The sequence below is a fragment of the Acanthopagrus latus genome, chromosome 7, assembly GCF_904848185.1.
Source record: "Acanthopagrus latus isolate v.2019 chromosome 7, fAcaLat1.1, whole genome shotgun sequence".
In the NCBI taxonomy this organism is placed as follows: Eukaryota; Metazoa; Chordata; class Actinopteri; order Spariformes; family Sparidae; genus Acanthopagrus; species Acanthopagrus latus.
In genome coordinates this window covers 18,760,554-18,786,331 of record NC_051045.1, presented here as the reverse complement: position 1 = coordinate 18,786,331, position 25,778 = coordinate 18,760,554, and the positions used below count along the sequence as shown (strand labels likewise).

General features: G+C 42.0%; 1 protein-coding gene across 4 annotated transcripts in view; it reads right to left on the bottom strand.

The window, feature by feature from the left end:
• Positions 1-20,177, bottom strand: part of LOC119023276 (forkhead box protein J3-like) — a 68,721-nt gene extending 48,544 nt beyond the window's left edge. The window contains exons 1-3 of one of the 4 annotated variants that reach the window (XM_037105087.1): positions 19,763-20,177; positions 6,786-6,912; positions 6,008-6,485 (exon numbers count right to left, since the gene is read on the bottom strand). In XM_037105087.1, the coding sequence (XP_036960982.1) occupies positions 6,008-6,370 (363 nt within the window). In that variant the 5' untranslated portion in view covers positions 6,371-6,485; positions 6,786-6,912; positions 19,763-20,177. The other 3 variants (XM_037105085.1, XM_037105083.1, XM_037105084.1) reach the window with 3 other exon arrangements.
• Positions 20,178-25,778: the final 5,601 nt, after the last annotated feature.

Genomic DNA, 25,778 nt, shown 5'->3' with positions numbered 1-25,778 from the left:
GTGACGTGTACACTGGGAATGCTGGGTTCCATGTAACAGTTCTGTATGTGTTACTTAGTGACGACAGGATCAACACAGAGTCAGGGGTGAGACTCAATTTAACAAGCAGACGGCTGAGACATTTTCCCAGGCACCACTATCAGACTCCTTTAGGGTGACACTCTGGAAAATACAGACAAAAAGCACAGAGACACACACACACTGGCACGAGTACACAGCTGTAGACACATAAACACATGTAGCCACCATGTACACCAGCTCCACACAGACTCTGCACACTGTGTTCTCTGCAGATCTTCCCCAGATTGTCTCAAACGGAATCACAACAAGCAGAGAACAGTGGGGAAAGTGCACATAAGACACAGGCCCAGGAGCCTCAGTGCAGCTCCAGCCACATAATGACTCCCAGCAGCCAATGACAACAGCCTCCCTCCACATACGTAAGTACACTTGACACTGTGCACCGACCTCCACTGCGCTCAGTCGCAGATCTCCCACAGAGCCAGCAGGAGAGGACTGGAGCCAGAATAATGGCCCCGGCGCTGATTCATATCAGGTGATTGTCTGTGACATGTGGTGTTCAGCCAAAGGCCAAAGGCCATCGTGGTAGCGTTGCCCTTTACAACGTCACATTAGGCCTTGCTAATTCGCAGGCAATTAGCCCGGCTACATGGGAGCTAGCCCAAGGCATTAGGGGTCGCAAGAGAGCAGGTTAGTCAGCACACACAGCAACAAGCTTTTTGGTGATGGTACCGATCTGGACTGCATTTCTCTAGTGGTAACTAATGGGAAGACCTGCACATTTACATTATATTACAATGGGGAGCAATTTAACCAGCATTTCACATCATTATTCAGCTGCAATGGAATAAAATAGAGCAGCACCGAATGCAGATGAATCTGTACAGATATATTCATTTCATCAATTCATCATTAATATATATACAAAATTATATATATAGTAATTCTATCCTCTTCTGAGTGCAATATCTTAGTGTATTTTTTAAAAATAATTCATAGCATGTACTATATTTATAAAACTTATTTTTTTCTACTTTTTGTGTGTATTCGCTCCTTTGACTACCTTTCCTTGCCTTTCTGTTTATAATCTATTTCTGAGGGACACACACAAGAAGTCCAGTGTACCTGTCCCACCCTGTACCTGTGCAAATGGCAATAAAACACTTCATTTATAGTTCATTTGGGCGAGCTTGCCCAGGTAGTATATTTGGCAACCCATTAAAGCATTTTATGGGTTACTTGGTTATTTTTAGCACTGTCTAAACTAATTTAATCATCATTTAGTTTTTTGTAATGTCATAAGTTAGTAAAAAATACATATATATATCCATCACCAGCTCCCAGAGCCAAATGTGACATCCTTTAATAACTTGTTTTGACTAACCAGCAGTCTGAAACCCAAATATATTCTTTGCTGATATAAAACAATTTTAAAAAATGACTGAAATGTTAAACCATTACGTCCTGTCAATCAGTTAATGCCTTCAATGTTGCAGAATCAGCAAAAACAGAATAGAAATGAATTTCAGCACCATCCACCAAGGTTGAAAACATTAATTCACCAAGACATAAAAAACAAAACCAAACAGAGTAAATAAAGGTGGTGCAGTTTAAAATGCTAAAACATAGCATAGCATAAAAGGAAAGTTAATTAAGTCAAAACAGTAAACTCCACACAAGAAATACTGCAGGGCAAGTGGTGAAGGTCAGTTTTTAGACTTTAAAATTCTCTCTGGGATGAAAAAGCAAGAAATTCTCAAAACACCAAAATCACATTTTTTTACTCGCTCTTACAAATTGACGGATAACAGACAAAGACAAGAAGACAAAAACCATAGAGGACGACCGATAGTGGGTTATCAAAAGCCAATATCATAGGGAGAGTTGGGAGAAAGAGAAAGCCGAGATACAACATAGTCATCTATATTCATATTTTTAATATTTGTATTTCCTTTTCTAATGTAACACTGCAGAAATTGAACAATCTTTGCTATTAAATTTATTAGAACAGTGGAACATTAGGGCGCTCTCTCTCCCCCGAGTCCCTCCCACCCTCTCTGCGAAAAGTTACTGTGAAACTCAGGCTTTGTAGTTCGCAAAGTGTAGTTACTTTAATTTAAGTTGAAAAGCTAGCAGTAGCTGTCATCGGTAGCCATCAGTAACTATCAGAGCCAAGTTCAGCTGATAACAAAGGTCCTATCTGCGTCGATTAATTGGCCAAACCGAATAATCGGTCAAACTCTTAAAAAGAGATACCCGAACCTGTGTGAATTCTGTCTATGCGTAGTACTGAAGGTGGACCCTAGAGTGGAGGGACACGTGGGTGTGAAGGGCTGTGAGGGGGCCGCGGAGGGCATGGGAAAACAGAGCGGCGCACAGTGTAGTACACAGACGGAGAGAGGGAGAGGCTGGTAAAGATAACATAGGGGAGATAATACTGTTCCAGTGAAACAAAAAACAATGACACAGCCTGTTTGCACCCCCATTCTGTACACTCCAACTCCACTCCAGTTTAATCCTTTGTTTTAAAAAGGGAAATGCTATGCATGCATGTTACACAAGATGAATTTAGGTGCGTCAACAAGCTCCATAAACAAATGGCTTATGCAGTTCTGTGCTATTTAATTTCAGGATGTTTTTTTGTTACAGATTCTGAACCTCCTCCACAGCTCCGGAGGAAGATTCTCATCATTACCTCTTCTCGGATGAAAAGAGCTCTCCATATTCAGTTACACAAAAATCTCACGACCTTGGAAAGCTACCTGAGTGTAACAGCTAAGTAGAATTAGGCCATTTAATGCACGTGGAAATGTGTGTGTGTGCGTTACTACAACATATGCAGTAACCCTGTGGTGTTCAACCAGTGTACTGTTTGTGTGTGTGTGTGTGTGTGTGCACGCGCACGCGTGGTGAGTGTGTTGTCCTGGTTTCAACTCTGCCGTTCCTGCACTCTCACATTATCATACAGAGCAGACGGAGTGCGTGTGCTGGGTAGTAAAACTCTCCTCTGCTCTCTGACAGTCTCCTCTCTCTTCTCCAACTCGACCCCCTCCTCTCGCCTCAACCACCACCACCACCCCCCCATCTCCTCTCCCGCTGAGCTCCGCGTGTGTAATCTGCAGACTGCACACGTACGCCACCGACCTGAGTGGGAGTCTCTTCCGTGGGCATACGAGCCTAGTGTGTGTGCGCACACATGTGTGGCGGAGGGTGAAGGGAGACAGCGGGCCGTGTACGAGGCGTTTTCTGAAAGCCCGGGAGTCGGTGCGTTCAGGAAACATGCGTTTCAAAGTGTCTGTGTGTGTGTGTGTGTGTGTGTGTGTGTGTGTGTGTGAGAGAGAGAGAGAGACGCCGATGTCTGCCGAACGTGGCAGCTAGACAATCTCTGTGTCTGCGTCCCACTGTGTACAGCTGACAGCAATCACCTGAACTGGAATGAACCGTACTTATGTAACTTTCCCTGTGACGACCATGGCTGGTATAAAACAAGCCCCACTGTGCTGAATCGGGTCATCCAGGAAGCGAAAGTTTCCAGCCTTTCTCTCAAAAGACAAAAATGTAACATGCTCTACCTTGAAGTGCTTCATTTGTTACTCTACATGCCCTCTAAAATGTTAGTTCATGCACAGGACAGTGGTGGTGGGAATGTTTTTTTTTTAACGCCACAGATCTGTGTGAGCTAGTTTTTAAAAATGCCGTGTTCTTGTGTGTGTACTGACACACACAAGAACAAGAACACAAGCCTGGCCTGGGTGGAAATCAACACAACTTTTGGGTTCCGCATCTTAGAACGAACCCTCCTCGCTGATGTTGTGGTCAAATGCCAGAACATGTGAAAATATAACCACAGCGCCATCATGCACTGCGCTTTAATGACACTACTAGAATGCAGCCACACACACAAATCAATGAATCTAGAGGTGTAATTATGGGATACTAAAACATCCTGGCACTCAACCAGCAGGAGAAGGCAGTCGTGAGCTGCAGCGAGAGAGAAAGCCTGAATGGTCTTAATAACCCCTATCCTCTCCCTGCGAACAGAAAACGAATTGATTGAATCCTATGTGCAGGTAAGAAGCTCTGCCAACACAACCTGGCTTGTATCATAACCTTTTTGTCTCCGTTGCTGGCATGCATCTCCGCTCGGGGAATGGCGTGTTCAAGATTATAGACGGGGAACAAACACAGGTTCGTGAAAAGGGAAGAAGAGGAGACGAGAGGAGGAGAGGAGTGAGTGAGTGACTAAGAGAGCAAAGGAGAGGGGAGGGGAGGAGAGGGATTGGTGGAGTGCAAGTACTCGGGAGATGAAGACAGAAAGTGAAAGAGAGAGGAAAAATAATGAGAGAAGAAGAAAAATGTTTCTGCTCTCAGAGAGATGAATTGGTTGATAGTTTGCAGACAGCCTTTACGATGTGTCAGTGAAAGGACTATATCCATCCCCTTCTTCGCTAATAAGGTAGAGAATCCCCAAGACACAACCATAGGGATCTATTAATTTGTCTCCAATAACACAGCCACCCTTTCTGCTCATATTTGCCAGGATTTGCATAGCTGCATTTACATAAGGATTTAATAATGTTGTCTGAATGAGACTAAATGCATCTGTCAATCACTCCCGGTTCACTAAAAGGTTTCAGTGCTCCTCAAGGCAACCGCTTGAGAAATGGGGGCTGAGGTTTAGAAACTTTAAATTCATTCGATTCATATCTGTGATCAACTTTTTTGGGTAGATGCATAGAAACACTTATGAGCAGTTGAGACCTGAAAAGCACAATGAAACGCAGGATTACATAAAATATTCACAGATACTTCAGCCCCTGTTTAAAATGCCCAAAAGAAGAGGGACATTGTCGTAATTCCTTCCATCTGTGGTTGCAAACTTTCTGGGATCATTTATTAGAATTTGGAGTGTGACACCCCGGCCATCTCTCTAACCGCTGCTTCAAGTCTGGAAATCTGAGAAGCCATTCAACATGTGGCTGTAGGAATTGGGGAATGTATGACATCTACAGAGAATACGATTCACCATCAACAAACAAAGAGAGACTCTTTGAAAAGTTAAGCGTTTCAAAGTGGTCAATAGTCTAACAGATCTTAGTAACGTATACTGACATCAAAAACGGACAGCCGCTTCTGAGGCGTGCCGTGGCTTAACTGGTGGAGCATTGTCTAGAACGGCCACGATCAACTCTGGTGGCCATATCATAGCTGTAACACAACCCAACATTACAGGTGGATTCTCAGGGTTATATCTCATGAGCTAATTGCTTTTTTTTTTCCTTTTTAATTATTGGTATGATATTGTCTAAATGTCATGTTGGATACAGTCTGAAAACCTACACAAACATTCAAATATCACATTTTTTAAAAGAGACCCTAGCAGGGTAGGATGATTCACTATTAAGTGACAAGTGGCCGTAGTCCCAAGCAGCAGCAATATAATACAAAAGTAAAATTACAAAAAAGGTCATTCTGATTTCATCTACTTCTCATGTGGTGAGAAACGATGTTTGTTATAAAGAACCATATGATCGGAGCTGGAGTACACTCAGATCCACTTGGATCCACTTGGATATTAGAAATGCTGACACAGACCCAGGATCCGTGGCAGTACGACGAGTAACCAGACCCGATTTGACTGAGTATGCTCTGGAGCCGTTCGAGTCAGGTTTTGAGTCTGCTCTCAGAAGCGAATGGACTCATGAAAACCTATAATTTTGAAATAGTACTAAAAATATCTCACCTCTCTGTCATCATGTTTAACTGTAAAAACAGTTCACAGTCCAACCGTGATCATGGAGTTACGTTAGAGAGCATTAAGTGTTAAATCAAGTACGTTAGAGAACTGATGTTAATTAGCTACAGCTGATATAACTGGCAGAACTTGATGTTTGTCATTTCACTAAAATGACAGAGTGACAGTCTGGAAGCAGCTTTAGCATCAAGACTCCACATCACATAGCGTTACTTATTAGTCTTGTCTTACCTTCCAGCCGCTGCCTGCCTCTCTGTAGTAGGGGAAGTTGTCACAGATCCACTGGTAGATCTCACTGAGTGTCATCCGTTTGCGCGGCGAGCCGTTGATTGCAAAGGTGATGAGGCTGGCGTAGCTGTAGGGCGGTTTACCGTCTCTGTGCTGTGCAGCTTCCTCTTGGTCCAGCGTTGTTCCTGGGTCCAGATGGGTGATTTTCTTGCCAGGCCCATGCCCGTGATGGTGGGCGTGGTGGTGGTGGTGCCCGTGGTGGTGGGCGTGGTGATGGCCAGTGTCTGCCTTCTGGATGGCTGCCCTCATGCTGAGCTGGGGGAGCCAGTCCATCGAAGTCAGGCTGCTCTCCAGCTCAGAGGTCATGGTGCTTGTAGGTCGAGGGGTCAAAAGACAAGGGCGAGAGGCTCAGTGACGTGGCGTGTGGAGGATCTCCTTCTGGCTCACTGAACGGGTGCTGTGCAGCAGCCTTGGCTAGAGTCTGGAAGAGCAGGAGGTTTGTTTACTATGCCTATTCATCTCCTTTAGCTGGAGCAGAAAGCGTACTTGGCAGAGTCACACAGATGTTAACGTGCACATTATTTTCCACATACAGTGAAGCTTTGTATAATGGAAAACTAAATATTTTGGCATGTTCATCACTTGGTCTTTAACACTGCACATAAATATGATCTGGACTATGGATAAAAAAAAAACACTTTGATGAAACAGTTGTATTCTATTAACTACAAAGTGAAACACAAAGCAGTATGGGAATGAATATATGAGTAAAGTGTCTTACTCTTCCCAATCCTTTCCATCTTTCTTTGGGCCAAAGCATCTGGGGAAGTCACCGAAGTGAAAGGTAGAGTCCTTCCCTCATGCATGTTCACAAGTTCTTCATTTAGCCACTGCAATGGCTGCTGCTGCTGCAACGCACAAACACAGAACCACACAAGACGGTGAGCTTGCACTGCCAGACAGCCTTCATAAGATATTAATATTGCACAACCGCTCAACTGGCCTCGGCATCTGTCCAACACGATTAAAACTCTTCTCTCTTTCTCTCTCTGTGTTCTGTCTATCTGGATTGCCTCTCACTCTCGTTCCCTCCAAAGTGGAAATGGCAATTGGATCTGCAGAGTGACTAAAAGCTGGGGAATTGTTTTCACAAGTGCCTGCCAAATGGGGGGAACAGCACGGGAGGAATTCCAACCCTCTGGAGGAGCCGAAAGGCTCGTCCCCTTTCCCTCTCTGTGTAACCCCCCCACACCGTGCTCCCATTCTCTGACTCTCGACGTGCCTCACTCTCCTGTCAAGTCTGTACACCCCCCCACCCCCGCGCCTCAGATCCTGCTCAGACAGACACAAACAATGAAAGAACTCAAGAAGCCTCAACATTTTAATTTGGTTGCTATTTTTAGAGCAGCGCTGAACTTAAAAATGTGTCCTCCTGTGTAGGAACTTCTTCTTTTTTTCGGTCGTGGGGGCTTTCGCAAATAATTTGAGCATGATTCAGAAAAATAACAAAGACTATCATTCGGTACACGCGAGAAAACTTACTCACCCATTGTTCTGTACTTCAGTCAGTCGCAGAACATTTGTAGATTTGTCACTACTGGACTGAGAATGTCATGTAACTGTTACTCATCGCTGGAGTGAAGATGTTGCATTCAGATGACACTAATTCATCAAAGAAAAGTGCCTTGTTTGGTGCTCGGGGGCTTCAGGAAGATAAACGTCTAATATAGTAACCTATGAGGAGTTCTGTGAAAGAGACAGCTACTGAGGTGTCCTACGCAAGTATTTAGTTAACAATGGCTCGATGAATTCAGCCTCCCAAGGATACAGAAATCTACATCTAAGCCTTCATCTGCCATCCCATGCAGTAACCTTCATGTGTCCTTGAACAACAAAGAGTCTATTGGCCCACGCATTTTCCATTCATGCACACTGTATATAATCAAGGTGGGAGAACTTCAATGTGCCTTCCTACCAGCAGGCACACAAACCCCTCCGTCTCTCTTTCCTACAATCCCCCTGGAGAGCCAGGATGAAGAAGAAGAAGGGAAATGCTCGGCTCCAGCAAAAAACCTCGCTTAATTACAAGTAGAAAACACAAATGTTTAGCAGCAGACTCATCAAGCCAAACAAGCCAGACAGTGGGACTAGGGTAAGCAGAGAGGAGCCGAGAGGAGAGATATGCCCGATGCGGCCTCTTGCACAACACCACCCCCATCTCCTCCTCAAGGCTCTGCCACTGTGGGAGAAGCCATAGCCAAGCCCCCCTCTACCAAATCCCAGGAAACCATCTTAATTAGTGCACCTCTTTTTTTTTGCTGAAGGGAAGGTAGCATTGCTAGTTGTAGCGGTGGTGGGTAGGTGGGGATGGGGGTGGTGACACACAAGACACAGAACAACAAGTACTTATTTTCCCCTCATTAAAAAGGAGGCTCAAGCTGCAAATCAGCTTGCCACAAGCCCTGACCTGCTGTGCTGCCGTGGCTGTTGTTGTTGAGAAGTTTGGGAGCGTGGGCTGGCTGCACGGCGGCACGGTGTAGCTTTGCACCGCTAGCCTGGTGAGGCGTTGGGATGATGAGTAATAGAAGAGAGTGGAGAGAGAAGAGGAGGGGCATGACTTGGCTGCTGGGGAGAGGGGCCCTGCTGGGCGGGTAGACGCAACCAATTACCTAGTCGACTCAGTCAACCGGTCCCACAGTGACTGGGCTAACCTCAGCACTGTGCCTTTTGTTCCCGATACCTGCTGTGTCTCACATCAGCCTCAGAGGCCTGCGTGGTATCAGGGGAGAAAAATGATCACTGCAGAAAAGACAGCTTACAGTACATGTATCTCTGCCTGTCTTTGAGCTATCCGTTTTCCATAGGAATGCATTGTATGCATGGATGCTGAGCACAAAATAAGACAAGTCTAAGTCAAAAGTTATTTTATTCATGTCTTTGATACATTAAATTTACTCAACTGTGCCAATCGGTCTAGCAACTAGTCATTGTCATTTTCTTTCATTTGCCTAACAGGTAAAAAAAAAAAGTCAGATTTCCCAGGGCAAATACATTACCAGGTTGGGTTAGTAAATCTAGTAGGTAAAAAACTAGGTAAAAAAAGACTTAAATACATTGGTTTTTCCAGAGGTGATGATGGAAGAAGCCCAGCATTAAGACATCTCACCTCCCTCTCATCTTTGCTGAGAGTTGCACTTTCATAATACTCATTGGGCAGTCGAGAGAAAATGGCAGCAAAGACATTGATGAGTGAAGTGCAAGGAAGAATTTCAATTATCCTGGAAACGAGCTTTTAGTTGGGTGCACACAACTCTGTGTACTGCACAGTTTGCAACAAGTTTAACAGTATGGGAGGTAAGGTTAAAGGTTAAGGGTTGTTAGCAACTTATGAAAACTTCAATCATGCGTTTTAGATGTATAAGATGTATACACTTTCATATAACATGAGAAAAGACAATTCAATGATATGGAAGCTACATGATGCAATGGTTTTCTTCCCAGAAGTTATCCAGAACAAAGACTGTGATTGGTTCTAATAAATATAGTAGTTAATCAAACCTTATTAATTACATTAATATATAATAAATAAATTATATAATTTCATATTAGACTAGCAGCGCAGGGTGCAAACCCAACCTGTGGCCCTTTTGCTACATGTCATCCCCCATTTCCTGTCACTCCACAGCTGTACTGTCAATAAAGCCATTGATGCGACTTTCCAATCCCTTTAAAGTCACTTGAGAGGTAGAGAATAGGTCCTGTATATTCCAATGACACGCTGCTGCTGATACAGAGAAGCACGCTGAATCCACGTAAGTTTCAGGGAATTTAATAAACACAAAAGCTACTACAGCGGCTTTCCGATCACACGCGCACATCAGATGGAAAAACGTGTACACTATTCCCGTATCTCCTCCCCCAGTGCAGGTGATTCAGCCCTATTGTAATCTACATTGTCATCTATGGTGCCCATGTGACCCAAACACCACATATCACCGTGGCGACCAGACCAAGCAAATCGAGATCCAAATAACAACGTGTGGCTCCTACAGCCATGATACGGCCAAAAATAAGTTTCATTGGATGCTGTTGGGATATCAAATAGAACAAATACAGTTTATTTGATGACGGTTCAGAAAATAGGTCCCTAAAATATGATCAGGAGAAAGAACTAATGGGGACTCATTCACTAACCCAACTAACACATTTTTTTTTTGTGGACATGCTACCCGAAGGATTTCACTTTTTATCGCTGATCAGGAAACATCAAAAACCAACCAAACCAACTGAGCAGATTTCAAAGAGCTGCACTTGAATAAAAAATAAAGGTAGGCAAAGTGGGGATATTTTGGCTGCTGATTATACAAAAAAAGCGCTGTTTGATTAAATAGTTTGAAAGCTTGTGCACAGGAACATACATTTTCAGAGACAGACGTTTGGCTAACATTAGTATGTATCAAAAGAGGTTCAAAACCTGGCAAAAAGAACATGTGGCATCTCAGATTTTGTATCTTTTACCCAATGAAAAAAAAGCACCTAAAAAGTTAACTCTGGTAACTTTAAAGTTGTAAGACATTAACTGGCATTTGCAGCAAGAAAAAAAAAAGAAAAAAAAAAAAAGATTACATGCACTAATATAAAAATAAGAGCCAGGATTTGGACGTTTATGAACAAGAAATCTTTCTCCTCCAAAGAATTTAAATACATGCCTCTCCACATTGTGGATGGAGCTTTCATGACTGGGAACATTGTCCCTTTAAAAAGAGTTGAGGGTCTGTGTGTGATTGAATGTATTCACCCATTAGACTTTGTAGCTGTGATGCACTCACTCAGCTGTATGCATCACTAACAGCTAACAGTCCCCTGCTGCTAGCAGGCTTTTAGACTGAGAGAGGCTTTACAGTTCTGCATTTTAATAGAGAACTTTCAATGGAGTGACGGGGGATGGGTGAGAGAAGGGGGGAGGGGGGGGAGGAAGCCAAAAGAAAGAGGCATCAAAATATTTTCTGAGGAAAATGAAGTAATGACAAAATACCCACCCGGAGCGTGCAGAGCAGAGGGGGTTTCTGGGAAGGACTGCCTTGGCAAGGGTAAGGCTAATGTGTCAAAAGAAAGTCTGTAGGCATACTGAGCGCTGTCATGTCTAGGAGTGTGGGCCATTCAAAGGAAGGAGGAAAAGGTCCAAAAAGCAGTATTGAACATCTTAATTACTTTCTGCTTCAGTGCCAGAAAACATACCCCTGAAAAGGTTCAATTATAAGATATCAAGGCAAATCAGCTGCCCTTATGGTGGCTGCTTGCTCATCTCTCAATGGAGCTGGGTTAAGCAATTATCGTTTGATACTGTCTACTTATTCTCAAAGGAGACCTGGAGAGGCAGCGATGTAATGCACCGTTTCAAACTGAGACACGTTTTGTGTCCTCAGTCCTCAGAGCCAGTGGTCAGGAAGACTAATGCCTGAAAGGGAAAAATGAGGGGGGAGAGAAAAGAGTCATACAGAGAGAGAGGACCATAACCTAACCATGAGACAACAACAAGTGAGAACTGAAAAACTGATGTCAATCAACTGGCATCTCGAATGAAACAGAACACACTGATTCACACGATTTTTTTCTCTCCCTGAAAGAAAATCTGATTGAAAGAAGGTAAGAAAATCAGTGGGTACCACCGAATCCCCGAAGGCCTCGGATAAAATATTTAACTCACTATGCCCACACAGAACATAACACCTGAAAACATCTGCCAAGGTAGAAGGAGTTAGCGACCCAGAAGACTTAGCACTGCCGACAAGGAGGAAGCTATCACAATTCCAGATTCTGACAACGGCGAAGTTAAAAAGGCATATTTTGTCATAAATAAAACATAGGAGTGCAGCATTTCGGCAAACTCCCCCAACGAGCAGTCCCAGGAGAGAGATGGGATGCTGTTTGTGAACTCATGCTTTGCACAGTAAAGGGGGCTACTGTATAGCACTGCGTCACCACGACTCAAAAACTTCATTCCCACATCCAGCGCTATTCAGCAAGGACTAGTCCTCTTTAAAAATTCATTAATTTACAGCAAAAATAGATTAAAGCGCCCAACTGCACCAACCTAAAAAGTTTGGCTTGTGAATAGCATTAATAATGGAAGCGAGCATCCAAAACCTAGAGGCCCTGGCTCCGAGGCACGGCTTAGGTTTTGTTGCGCTTTATAATGGAGGGTAATTTACATTTTTTAGAAGTATTACAGCTTTTTGATGCTTGTTTATAATTACATTGTTTTACATGCAAATTGGATAACAATTGTTACTCATTAAAACATAACCAGTAGAGAGCAACAACAACGGCAGCTTGTGTAAGACACAGGATTTACATCAGGATCACAACAGAAGCCTTGCGCTGAACTTTAGTCGCTGGCAGCGCTGCGGCTGAATCAACGTGAATGACAGCCCCTTTATAAGTGATCATCCCCCCGTCTTATCTTTTACATCTTTCTTTTTCAAATCACGGCAATGCTTTACTAACAGAATCAAAGAGGGATTTTGACTAGATAAAAGGATTTGCTGCATTTGAATTCAAATTATGTGTCCTTTCCTGGGGACAAGACAAATATCACAACGACTGGGAGCACTCAGAGAATTTAAAGGTACTTAAAAAGAGAGTGAGTCCACTGTCGTGCTGTCAAAATCCTCCACCCGACGACAGAGGAGTGTGCCATGGTGTAGGTGAATCAACACCTAAGGAACAGCTGATTTCATATTCTGTCATCGTCGCAGGGTCGAGGTAATTGCTTCTAATATCAGGTCATTTCAATGATGATGAAATGACAATCGCTTTGTCTAAATGATGATTTACACAGCTGATTATTAAGATGACCTGAGGTAATTAAAATGATCTGTTGACCTCATAACATTGTAGTGGCCTGATAACGATGGAGGCAGATTGGAGACCTCTTTCTCACGTCTTTTATAAGGTTTTGCCGAGCCGACTTCGAGCGAGGCAGCTATAGCTGCTGTAGCAAAATGTTCACGTTAAATAGCTAATGACGATTCCCAGGCATCACTTTGTACAACTGAACAGAGTGGGTGTTAGTGTATGCTAAAAGCATAATCTTGCTAATCTTAGGTTTTTTCCTTAAGTAAACAGATCTTTTCAAGGTTAAATACAAAGTCTGTATGAAAAGGTGAGCCTATAGCCCATAGTCTGTTTACAGGGATCAACACTGTAGATAAGACGGACAAACATTTTCCACAGTGCACTTCAAAGAGATCGGTGTGTACTTCTGAGCTGTAAAAAAGAGAATTCTGAATGATACATGCTTACGATTATCATGCTGGGTTTGTCAATAAATGTGCTTCTATGTTGAAACCAGGCAAACACCAGGAAGCTGGGACTGAGATCCCACTGTTTAAATGCACATTTACATTTTTCCATAATGTCTAAACACATGTAAACGGTATATTATAGAACTGCATGTTTTGTTTACAAAAAAATTGCTGAACACTAAACACATTTTTGTCACAATCTGGGAAAGATTCAGTATCCAGTCTACATCGTGTTTTAACTGGGTGGTAAATCACTCTTGGCAGACAGACACTGGGAAGAAAGACTGGCTGCACGAGTGACAGGAAAAGAAGATATTACAAGTTAAAATGAAGATGTGGGGAGACAACCAAGTCTTGTCATTTAATTTTGTATTCAATCATTTTGTTTAGCGCTTGTTGACATTGTTGAGCAGCTTCGGCTAGTTTTATTTACCAGAGTTTCCTGTGGTGATTCAGTGGCTGCACCTCTCTCTGACCATTCCTGCTGAGTTTCTGAGGACTCCCTCACAAGGATGTGTTGCAGTGAGGAGGACATGTTATGTGGTGAAACGCTACTATTCACTTTGATGAATGAGTCATTTAAGTTCAAACCTTTGTCTGAATTGTTTACTGTATTACTTTTACATTACTATGTTGTTTTATGTTATGTTAAACATATTAGTCATGTTAGTTTTGCAGCATTTCAGACAGCAAAGTTTATTGTTAAACTGTAAAATGTTATATATCCACTACATATCTTAGTCACAGACTTTTATTAACCATATTTAAAAGATAGTTTAATAACCGGATGTTAGGCATTTTACTAGTCCAGTTCATACAAAAGATTTAAAGGGTGTATTCTTAGTGGTGATGCTGGCTGAAGGGAAGAGGGATAGTTTTGATGGTTGGACAATAACTGGATTTATCATGAGGGAGGGTCTTCACACCTTCACACCTGGTCCTGGTGTCATTCCCCAGACATGGTAGAGCAGTTATGGCTCATGTTGGTGAATCAATCGTTGTAAAGTCAGCTGATTTACAAAATATGACTAGTAACCATCGGGCTGCTTCCAGTTATCAGAACACAGACACTCAGTTTTCCAAACATGACATTCCACATGCTACAGTCTATAAGCGAGAAAGAGAATTCTAGAAATTCAGAGGTGACAGTACAACAAATACTCCAAAGCAATAGGTACCTGAGCTTGAACAACCAAAAGATTGATGATGAAAATCCAGAACACTGGAGATAGACGATAGAAGATATGTCGAAGAACTTCCAGTACACACGAGTAGAATAAGAGTAGGGGAAGAATAGAAGAAACAAAAGTCCTGAGAGTAGTCCACATTGATGCCGGACATCAGCTTCATGTCAGGAACCTCATCTTAACAAAGCAGTGATTCTTCTGGTCAAACCTCAACAGAGAATGGACCGCGTATGTCATGGTCAGCAATGAAAGATCCAGATTCCTGGTAAAGATCCACAGTGACCAAGAACCGAACCTTAACAGTCAGCTAACTTTCTTGAGGTTTCTGGCATCAGGAAATCAGGCACAAAGTCCTTCCATCCAGTTGAAGACAGAAATGTGGAAAGACTCAATCAGACTGCCCCTCTCTCACCTTTAAGTGTGAGACATGGATGGAGTCCCTTGACTGATCCGAATGCCTACAACCTCTGAAAGGAGAGCCATGAAATAGATTACGCATTTCCTCGGACCAAGATTGTCAAAAGCAGCCTCAGGACATCTCAGCCGTACCTGAAGACCAGATGACAGGTCGGTGTATGACCTGTGACCGACAGTGATACCGCTGCTGAAGCTCCTGTCAGACAGTCTGACCTCACTCTTGAAACCGTGACACAGACGTACAACACCCAATGCACTCAGGACACTGGTGATCAAACTCACGCTCACACTGTGGCCAACGCATAAACACAGGTCAGATCGAGATTTGGTCACCAAGTTAAACCAGTACATAGGATACCAACCATGCCCAGGCAGGATGTTGGTCAGGACAAGGGTTAATGCTGTTTGCAGGTTACTGCACCAGGATGCTGCTGATTAAATCTTCAGTCAGATAACTTCCCAACCTACCTCATGTAAAGATACTTCCTATTCTTTTTCAATGTTCCTCTCGCTCTGCACTTCACTAGGTGTTGGGGTCTTGTGGGGTGTAAAAAAAAGTGCAGCTGCACTTTTAAGTCTGAACCCAGTCGAGTCTGAGAGAGTAGTAAGCGAGCCTGACCCTAACTCAGTGTTCTGACTTTTACGTTTCTGCTGTCATGCCTTTACTAACATGGTTACAGCTTCTCTGTTAATGCTTATCACAGATATTTACATGTGGGTACCATTAACAGGGATCGTTCTACACACATATATACATACTTCAAAAAATTTGAGTGTTGATTTCATGTGACTTCATCCCTATTTGATACTCTTGAGGTTTATGTGGTTTGTCATTTTTTGTTATTTTTACCTTACCATATTTGTGAGCTTGTGATGTTTCCTCAAGTTCATAGTGTGCAGTCGGAGGTCAAATTGAATAAAATTCAGTGGGAGCTCAAGCAAAAGAGGGAAATTAATCCCAAATTATATTTCATATGTGTGAATTCTATTTAATTATTAAATAATTGTATTTAGTATTTGTGAATCTCATCTCATTAAGGAAGTTGAGCTATTTTTATTCAGCTAAGTTTTCAGTGGTAATTCAGTCCCTGCACATCTCCCGTAACGAATCTGTGTGTTTTATTCCTCAAAAGCCCTAACCAGACTGCAAATTAGCCACGGCTAGAAGCTCCATGTACATTGCATCGGTTGCATTTTAATTAGATGCAACAATGCCAACATATATCGCCTCTGTCAGATGAACTGATAAATAAATAAATAATATGCAGAGTTTCCGTAGCTCCACTCACAGAGCTGATTTGCATTGATGAGGGTGAAGTTCTGTGGCAAAACACTGCTGGAACTACTTCACTGTGTTGTTCATAGACTAATCATTTAACCTTTAAAGCACACAGTTTACTGTTCATGCTGCTCTGCTGTTTATGTTTCATTTTGACCACTATATTTAGTGGTAGGCATATTTAGCAGCCATCTGTTTGTGTATGGTCAGTTATTTTGTACGTATTGGTCCAGATGTGCAGCGACCACAACCTGGACACCTTAACCTATGTTAAGTCCATGTTTCAAAAGTTTTCCTTTTTTGTAATTCCACTCTTTTTTTGAGAGTGTTGATGTTTCTTCTATATTGATTTAAAGACAAATATGACAAACACACTGTGCAACCAATGGCGAACAATACACTATCATAGTATCACAGTTATGTAGTCCTGTGTTGCGTGAAACAGGAGGGTCCAGATCTGCAGTGACTGTCCTCGAGACAATGCGTGTGTTATACTTCCTGCCTAAAGAAAGAGGAATAAACGGTGGAAATTATTCCTCTGAGTTCTTTTCACTTGTGCCTGACGACTAACATCCGTTCACTGGCACGCGGAGTTCATCTTTCTCAAACAAACTGAAAACGCACGTAGTGTATCCACAAATAGCCCTTAATTCAACTTTCTAAAAGTCATTACTACACTCGTGTCTTAGCATTACATTTGCTGACATTGACGATAATTACGACGACCTTTCCGATGATAAAACACAAATCAGTAAAACATTATGAGGGTTCCTTCTCTTCACGTTTCATGCGATTCCGCATAACGTTTTAATGAGGCATTTAGGGGTCTATGAGTGATCTACTGAGAAAGTCTACAATAGCAATCAGCAGTGAGTGTGGCAGCTGTTCAGCAATTAAAAAGCCAAATTACCCTCAATCAACACCATTTACAAGCGCAAGTAAATCTCAGAGCAAATAATGATGAGAGAAATCTGTTCAGACAGCTCTCATCTTGATAGGAATTAGAGGCGCATCCAAATCAGGAGCAGGGTACTCTCTCAAACGCTTTTCTCAGTCTGTCGCCCACAAACACACACACACACACACACACACACACACACACACACACACACCTCCCCTTGTCCGTGTGTTTTTGCAAAGATGAAACTGTATAGTATGGGCTGGCTCTCCACACTGCAGCATGATTAAAGATAATGACTCCTGCTATAAGATGGTCACCGATCATGGGAAAGTTTATGGTCACTTTATAGAAAGAGATGGTCCGTCTGAGGCGGCTCATGGAACACAAATCTACAGTGGATGAGCTGAACTGCACCATCAACAAACTCAGCTAACTGGAAAACAGCAAATAACAGATAACATAACAAAATGACCGGCATGTTGAAACTGTTGAAATTATAGTTTAATTCACTATTATTCAGTAAATTATATCAATTTTCAACATGTTAACTCCAGCTTCGATAGGGTGAATCCGATTTAGTTGGCCAAGCTCTAATTCTTAGAGCACGATTGATATATTGGTTGGCTGATATTTGCCTCCAACAGATATATCGGTATTGGCACATATAACGGCTGATTTGTGCTGATTTTTTACCATCAATTTGTTTGCCCTTTTATGGCTTTATTTGACAGATGTCAGGACACGGGGTGAGAGAGAGAGCGAGGACGACATGCAGATTCTAACCCGAGACCACTGAGGCAAGACACATCCTCTACACATGGGACACACCCTCGGCCAACATGACGCCAGGGCGCCCCAAAAACATTTGTTTATTTATCTTATTTTATTTTTTTTCCAGAAAAGATGCTTGCAGTTTCAGCGCACTAATGTCATTTCGGACGAGTGTTTTATAACTTTTCATAAACTATATAGTAATACAGTTTAGGGCTAATCACCAAAAGAGTGCATTCTACAATACAATACATGTATATAAGAATATCACCTATTCATCAATATCAGAATTTTATCTTTATCTCTGATTTTCGGACAACATGTTGTCCTAAACTAGGAGTCAACTGAAAATGACACAACCATTAAAACAGTTATTCTCAAAGTGGGGTCTGGGGACTCCCAATGCATCCTTGGGGGGGTTCCAGGGGGTCCCCAGCAAAATGGGCTATATTTCCACTACAATTTAATCCAAAATTAATACTAAGTGACTATTTTGGAAATGGTTTTCATGAAGGGCAACCTACCTGGTTGATCATTGGGTATTCAGCATTTTTCTCCTTATCTCTATTTTCTCTGTCAGATTGCCAATAAAATAAAGTAATATAGAAATGTGCATCTTTGGCTCTAATGCAACATCTTTTCACACAATGTTCCCCCACAACACAATCTGATTGAGAACACGTCATAATTAAACAGCGTACAAACATTGAATAATCTGAATATGCAAAATAACTATTAAAAAAAAATAAAGTGTAGTGTAGAGGAAGTATAAAGTAGTAAAAATTGGATTGGAAATTAAGAACAGTTCTTGGTGAAATAGTACTTCAGTCCATCACTGGCTGTTCTAAATTTTGACACAAAGATTTTCAGTTTTCCTGTAAATTAATATCGGTCACAAATATCAGTTTTCAGTCCCCTTGATTTCTAGTAATCGGAATCAGCCCTGAAAAATCAGTCAGCCCTCTTTTTCATACACTTTCTGTAATAAAACATCTAGCAGAAAAACTCTTATTAGACGGGGGGGTCACATTTTTATCAAATTGGGATTCGTCGTCTAATTCATGTTAGTTTAGGACTCCCTGAGGTGAAAAAGTTTGAGAAACACTGCGACATGAAGCACAAGGGCATTATTACGTTCATGCAAATATACTGTACATCCACAGAGCGCATGGAAACATCTGTATATGCATGCATACATAATGATAGACAAGACAAAATGAATCAGCCATAAACACACCTACGAATACATGACAGGCTATTAAAGGGCACACTGGTGTGCATTCATACACCGACATATGCATATTTTAGACTGTGAAACAAAGTTGGTGAATCTTATGAATTCAGTGACCTGACTTGTTTTCCCTCCATTTACTACTTTTCTTTAAAATATCGAGCTACCTTCAACAAAAAGGTCTTAAAACTTGGTCGTGAAGAATATTTCACTTCTCCGTATAATAACGTTGGTACAAACAAGGACACATTTCGGGTTGGCTGCTCGGTCAGCTCCCGGTTATCACTTCCAAAGTGCTCTCAGCTGTGCATGGCACCGTCCTCTCTCCAGGCGTACTTGCGCGTTCACCTTCTCAGATAATTGTTTTTAACGAACACTACTTCCTCAAAGAGCCTGTTGTTTCCCCCCACCTCGGCAGCCCTCAGACTATCGCTGTAAAGTTAACACAAGTTGACTTTACCTGACGGACATTCGGGGATAAAGACGAATGCTTCGGCGTCTGCATGCATGCGTACAGTGACAGGCGGCGAACTTGTCATAGCCTGCCATTAACTATCCTCAAACCGCTGGCTTTCGCTGAACACTTCCTCCCCGGTGCGGCAATCATTTGTCACAAGCCCTCATGACTGGCATTCAAGAAAAAAAATTCTTCTGCACACACTCACCGTCGTAGGTGAATATGAACCGGCTCAATTTTTTTTTCTTGTACTCTTGCTTCAGAAGCCCCAGACGCCGACAGTGCACTTGAAAAATCCCCCTCGAAGACAAAAGCTCCCGCGGTGCCTGGACGCTGTCACCCGGGCTGCACGCGCGCTGCTCTGCGGCCGTCACACTGACCGCGGCTGTGGTCAGTCGACAGTCATGACAGGCGGACTCGACCCGCTATTCGCATTTGCGCTCGGCAGCACGAAGATCCCGGGTCTGTGTGCTCCGCTCGACTGCTACACCACCGGAACTACTTCCAACGCCAGCCGGAGCACGTTGAAGATGAATTCATGCACCACAATGGGAAAAATGAAATCACAACCCTTTAACTAGTTCCCAATTTCAATATTAATGAGCGTCTGCTCAGGCATCACACAAGCCTACCTTAATTATGTATAACACTACCTTGTAATAATAATAATAATAATAATAATAATAATAATAATAATAATAATAATAATGATAATGATAATGATAATAATAATAATAATAATGATAATAATATCTGAGGATCATTATAAGATGTATCCTAATTATAAGAATAATTATTAAGGCAAATCATTAAAACTTGCCAATGAGTCTGACTGTCTCTACAAATAATAATAATGATATCAAATAATACTGATCCAAGAGTCACACAAGATTTGCTGCAACACAGTGGCGTTTAGACACCTACAGTGTTGTACCTCAGCACATTGATGGCTTGGTTGTGCCACTTCTCTGTTATGGTTGAGGTGTTCCTCAGTGAGGCTGCATGCCTCTAATTTGTTGATTAAATGTAGGGAGAAGCCTGATGTGAAGCACAGCACACCCACCTTGGACAGGACATCAGTCAGAGCTCCTCTGCCGAGGAGCCAGAGTGCATCGATTTGTTTGTCATACTTTACTTCCCGCGTTTGCACGCTCTCATGGAGGAGTGTTGCTGCAGTACAGACTGTTGCTGCAGTACAGACTGTTGCTGCAGTACAGACTCAGCTGGTGTTTTCCTTCATTTTGCAAATGATTGCCCAAAACATGGATTTAAACCACTTAAAGCAAAAGTTCAATCAAATATGAAAATCTGGTCATTATCTACACACCCCAGCGGCCAACTGAAAGTCAGGTGAAGTTTTGTAGTCGACAAAACATTTCCAGAGCAATAGCTTCACGCTACAGCATTGTCCTAAATAACTGAAGTAGATGGGGACTTGTTTTGAAATGCAAAAAAACAGCTGATGAAAATAAATAATATGCCTCCACACAGCTCATCCAAGTCACTGGAGGCCCAAATCTGATTTGAAATGTCATTATTCATGGACTCTTTCAAGCCTAAATCTTCATTGTGGCTACTAAGCTAAAAGTGCTGTCTTCTAAAGTGGGTACATCGAAGGTGTGGATCAGGACCATTTTGTGATCTCAAGACTCTGATCACTCCTGGACAAGATGTATGGAGCCATTTTGTGTTTCTATCTACATTTTTTTGACATTTTATAACAAGTCTCCATCCTCTTCAGCTGCTTAAGAGAATTCTGCAACACTGTTTTTCTTTGATGCTCCAAAAATGTGGACCATCAAAATTTCCATCAGACATCCCTGGGATGAAAACATATGACCAATGTAACACATTTTCTAAAATGGTAGATTTGAATACAAATTTTGTTACATTGAGTTGGAATGGAGGGACCTTGATGTTTGAAATTCCTCTTTATGCCTGATGCAGTGCACCTTGAATTACTTTGGCAGTGAACAGTGCTATACACACAAACTGGTCTTGCCTTGACAAACTGCTTGACATGGTTTTAATGCTGATAAGAGGAGCAAATGAAAAGCAGTGGAAAACGTCCAACACCATGTGGTATGATGCACTTGTAACTGGGTTTACGCTGAAGGCCCCTCCACTCAAAAGTGTGTTTTGCTTATCGTTACTACAATTGGAGGCCTGACCATCAGTGTGCAGAAGGATGACTGTGCAGAGTTAGACACAAGATGGCTGTTTTCAGAGTCGTTTAATGGTAACGCCACTAATTTTACACATTCAAGTGCTGACATGTCTTGGGGAGGACTGCTGCCTCCTTTCATTGCAGGTATGCTGCTGAATTACTGCCAGTGATGTCACTGAGTGGCCAAGTTGCATTGTGGGTAATGTCGATTTTAAAAAGTAGTTGATTTGCTTCTATAATACTGTTGAACTCATTATGGACTGTTTATAAACAAACTATCATAATTAATGCAGCAGAACCAGTGATATTGCCTTTTTGTTTCACACATTTCATAACCACTTTTAGCGACATCACCCACAATGCAACTTGGCCAATGAGTGACATCATTAGAGGCAATGTGTCAAATTGCACGCAGCTTCCTCTGGAGTCACAAAAGGCTTTATACTGCTTCCCTTACAAAAGAGTGAGGTGGAACTGGGAAATGTCGAGGGCACTTATAAAGAATGTGTCGTGAAAAAGGAGACATCTTGTAAAAGTTTTTAGAATGACAGTATATTTGGGCTACCATCTATTGTGGATGTTTCACTTAGTAGGAGCTGTGATTGTTATTCCAAGTTGAAAATTCTTAAATGTCTTAAAATGTGGAGACGGATCGTTAGACTTCCCGCAAACACCAGTTTTCAGCTGTGAAAACATCTCAGAGTGCATTCCAGATCAGAATCCTCGCAGTGTATTTTCTTCCCCGATCTCTTAGCACCCCTACTTTTAGTCAGACTTGAAGCAAATGATGTGGGGTTTTTGGGTTTTTTTGTCTGTGAGCTTGGTGATATGGAAGCCATCCCTACTCTGTCAGTGTCAGAAAACAGCTCCGTGCTGCACTCGTCTGGATGCTGGAGGTGCCTGCACTGGTTAATGAGACATCTGTAATGGAATTATTGGGGTTTTTCAAAGCAGTGATATACAGAGCTGGAAATTCCAGTGCCTCATGAATTATATATACACTCTGGGCGAAGTGACAAATTGCTGTAAAATACTGAAACAAAAATGGTTCCCAACAAACAAGATGCACAAATGAAGGATTACGTTGATCAATTCTAAAATGATGATTAACAGTTTGACTGTGTTAATAGCAACTATTTGGGCTCTTGATATTTTTTTAAACATTAAGATTAAGAAATACAAACAAAAGGCAGATGAATAACTGTAAAATATTTGAGTTTCTTCTGGGTTAAATGTTGTAATCTACAGCAACGCCGCTAGAGGGCCCTCTAACCCAACACATTGTGTTGCCATAGTTTAAAAATCCCACTGGAGGCTTCTTGAGGGTTCATGCATTGAATCAAATGTTCCCCAGCACTGGGGACTGACTAGACACGTGAAAAGACTTTTTGTCTTTAAAAGCATTACATGCCTCATCTTTGTTAAATGCACACCATGGTGCGTGATGACAAAGCCAAAGCCAGCAATAATGAATGAATTAACAAGATGCGACCAGATGTATCCACTGTGCTGATTGGTGGGATTATATGTAATAAATCAAGTCAGACTGCATGATGTCAGGATGCTGTTACTGAAACAGCCTAGTAATAAAAAAAAACAAAACAAAACAAAAAAAACACCCACACAAAAAAAACATGCCTGTGTCAAACATGCTCTGCTGCTTGTAAAAAACCGGATCGAGAGCCGAGAGTTCATGTTGGCACGGAATGTAAAAAAAAAAAAAAAGAAAGAAAGAAAGAAAGAAAAGAAAGAAAAGAAAGGCAGTTCCACAGTGAAGTGTCTGTGGTGGTGAATGTTCGTGTTGGGAACATGACGGGAAAGGAAGGGGGAGGCTGGTCTTGCAGCATAAAGCGTCTTGTCTGCCGCTGAACTGCGCGACGTTCATCAGGAGGAATGTGTCTCTCTGTGCGCCTTCCCCCCTCCTTTGTGATGATGATGATTGGGCAGCGGCACGACTGGCTCTGCCCGGTTTGATCCTGTTGGTTCCTCGGCGTTGAGGTGGGCTGAGCTCAGGGAGATGGTCACACACACACACAAAACCTCCACGATAACTGGCTGTGAAACTTATCACTTTCAGTTGAATGTCTTGATTTGAGGCAATACCCGCATCCTGTGGCAGGGCATGAGTAACATCTAGAGGTCGTGTATTTAGAAGGAACACAGAATACAGCAGCCCATTGGCCCACCACCAACAATGAACTCCCAGCCATGTGGTTAGATTGGGCTATTTGTCTAATTATGAGCACATTTCATTAAATAGTGTTTTTCAATGATTCTGTGATGACGTGAACTCTGCGTAAACGGAGATACAAATAATTAGGCTAATTGCTGAGTCAGGTAACTGAATCTGTAGGGGCCTCGCACATCTTTTTGTCTAGTTTGTGTTTGCTTCCAGTGCTTCATCGTCAGAGATGAGCTGAAAGGCACTGCGCATGCGTGGCAGCCACTGGGGGAGACGCACCCCTGGTCTGCTGAAATCATTTTTTATTATAGGCTTATTACTTGTGGGCCTGTAGACTGTAGCATAACCACTGAAGAAAAATTCAGTGGTCCAGAGCCAGTGCTAACAGGGATACAAGATAGACATCCAGGAGCCTCAGATGGAATGAATGAAACAGGTTATCATTTAAATTATCTTTAGCCAGATGCACTTTTGACAGGCATTTTTTTCGGTTTTTAACCAAATATACTAGAGGTCATTTTGCTAGTGGATCACACGATTAAGTGATGTATGGACCCCTGGATAGAGCAACTCATTAGTCATTACCACAGTAGTATGTGTTACTATGTGTTGGGCACTTGATAGTCTTGCTTGTGCACAGGACAGGATTATCTCCAAATCCAAGATTTCAAAAGGATGAAATACAATTTTAAAAGATATTATTCTCTGATGGTTATTTGTATTGCGCTATAATTGATGATTCATGGGAATTAACAATTTGGTGTAATCATTTCCACTGATGAAATGGAAAGTGGAGAACAAGATTTGTAGGTCAGGACATCCCTGCAGCACAACAACAGTACTTTGTTGTAACGTTGTTTTGTCACACGTTTCATCTTTATCAAAAAAGCGCAGCCTATGTGATGAGATATTGCACTTGGCCATGTTTGAGATTTTGATCATTCTCCCCTTCATTGTGCAGCCTTAAAGCAGTGTGAATGCAAAACACATGGGTAATATATGTAGGTATGTCTGTTGTCTGGGTGATTGTCATTTTGCAAGCGTAACAAACTGACCAAACTTCATCAAACATAGACAAACAAAGACTGAACATGTTGAATCCGACCAAACATCTCCAAACAACAAACACAGCCAGCCCCGGCATGTCAGACAAACATCTGTGTTTATCTGTGTTTGTTGGAGAATATTTGATTGGTGTGCCATGTGATGGTTTTCTAGGAATATAGGAAACATGTGTAATGGGACATTCTGATGTTTTGTTTTGCACAATCAATATTTATGGGTTCTGTCACTCCTACTGTCATTATTACCATCCTCATCCTCCTCATCATTCAGCATTATTATGATAATTGTTGACATTATCGTCATTATCATTATTACTATGTCTTTATTCTGATGAGGCCATAGCCATGCTCTCAGTTCTGGAACTTCGGTTCCCAGCATGCTTAGAGGTACTGAAACAGGAAATAAGGGTTGCCATGGAGTTAGCGAGTCAGCTGCGTGATTATAGCTTATATTTATTATTGGAAATAAGCACAATAAAAAATGTATTCCGAATTAGCTATTAGTAGGTCCTACCCATGGATGTGGACAAATCTATCACTAGATTGCTTTTATACTAAAGAAAACTTTGAAGCGTGATAATTCTCAGGGAAATTCGGAGGTTTTAGCAAGCGCATTTACTTTATTTATGGACTTTATTCGAGATGGGCATCGGTGATAGTGATATCTTCGCAAAGTCTTTAGTCCCATAGAATCCAATTTTGTGCATCGTGTCTGTGTGGTCAGGGTTCCCTGTGTTACCCCACTCAATACTATCCACACAGGCACAGAGAGACAGGAAGAGATCACGAGAAGTGGGTCACTGGAATGATT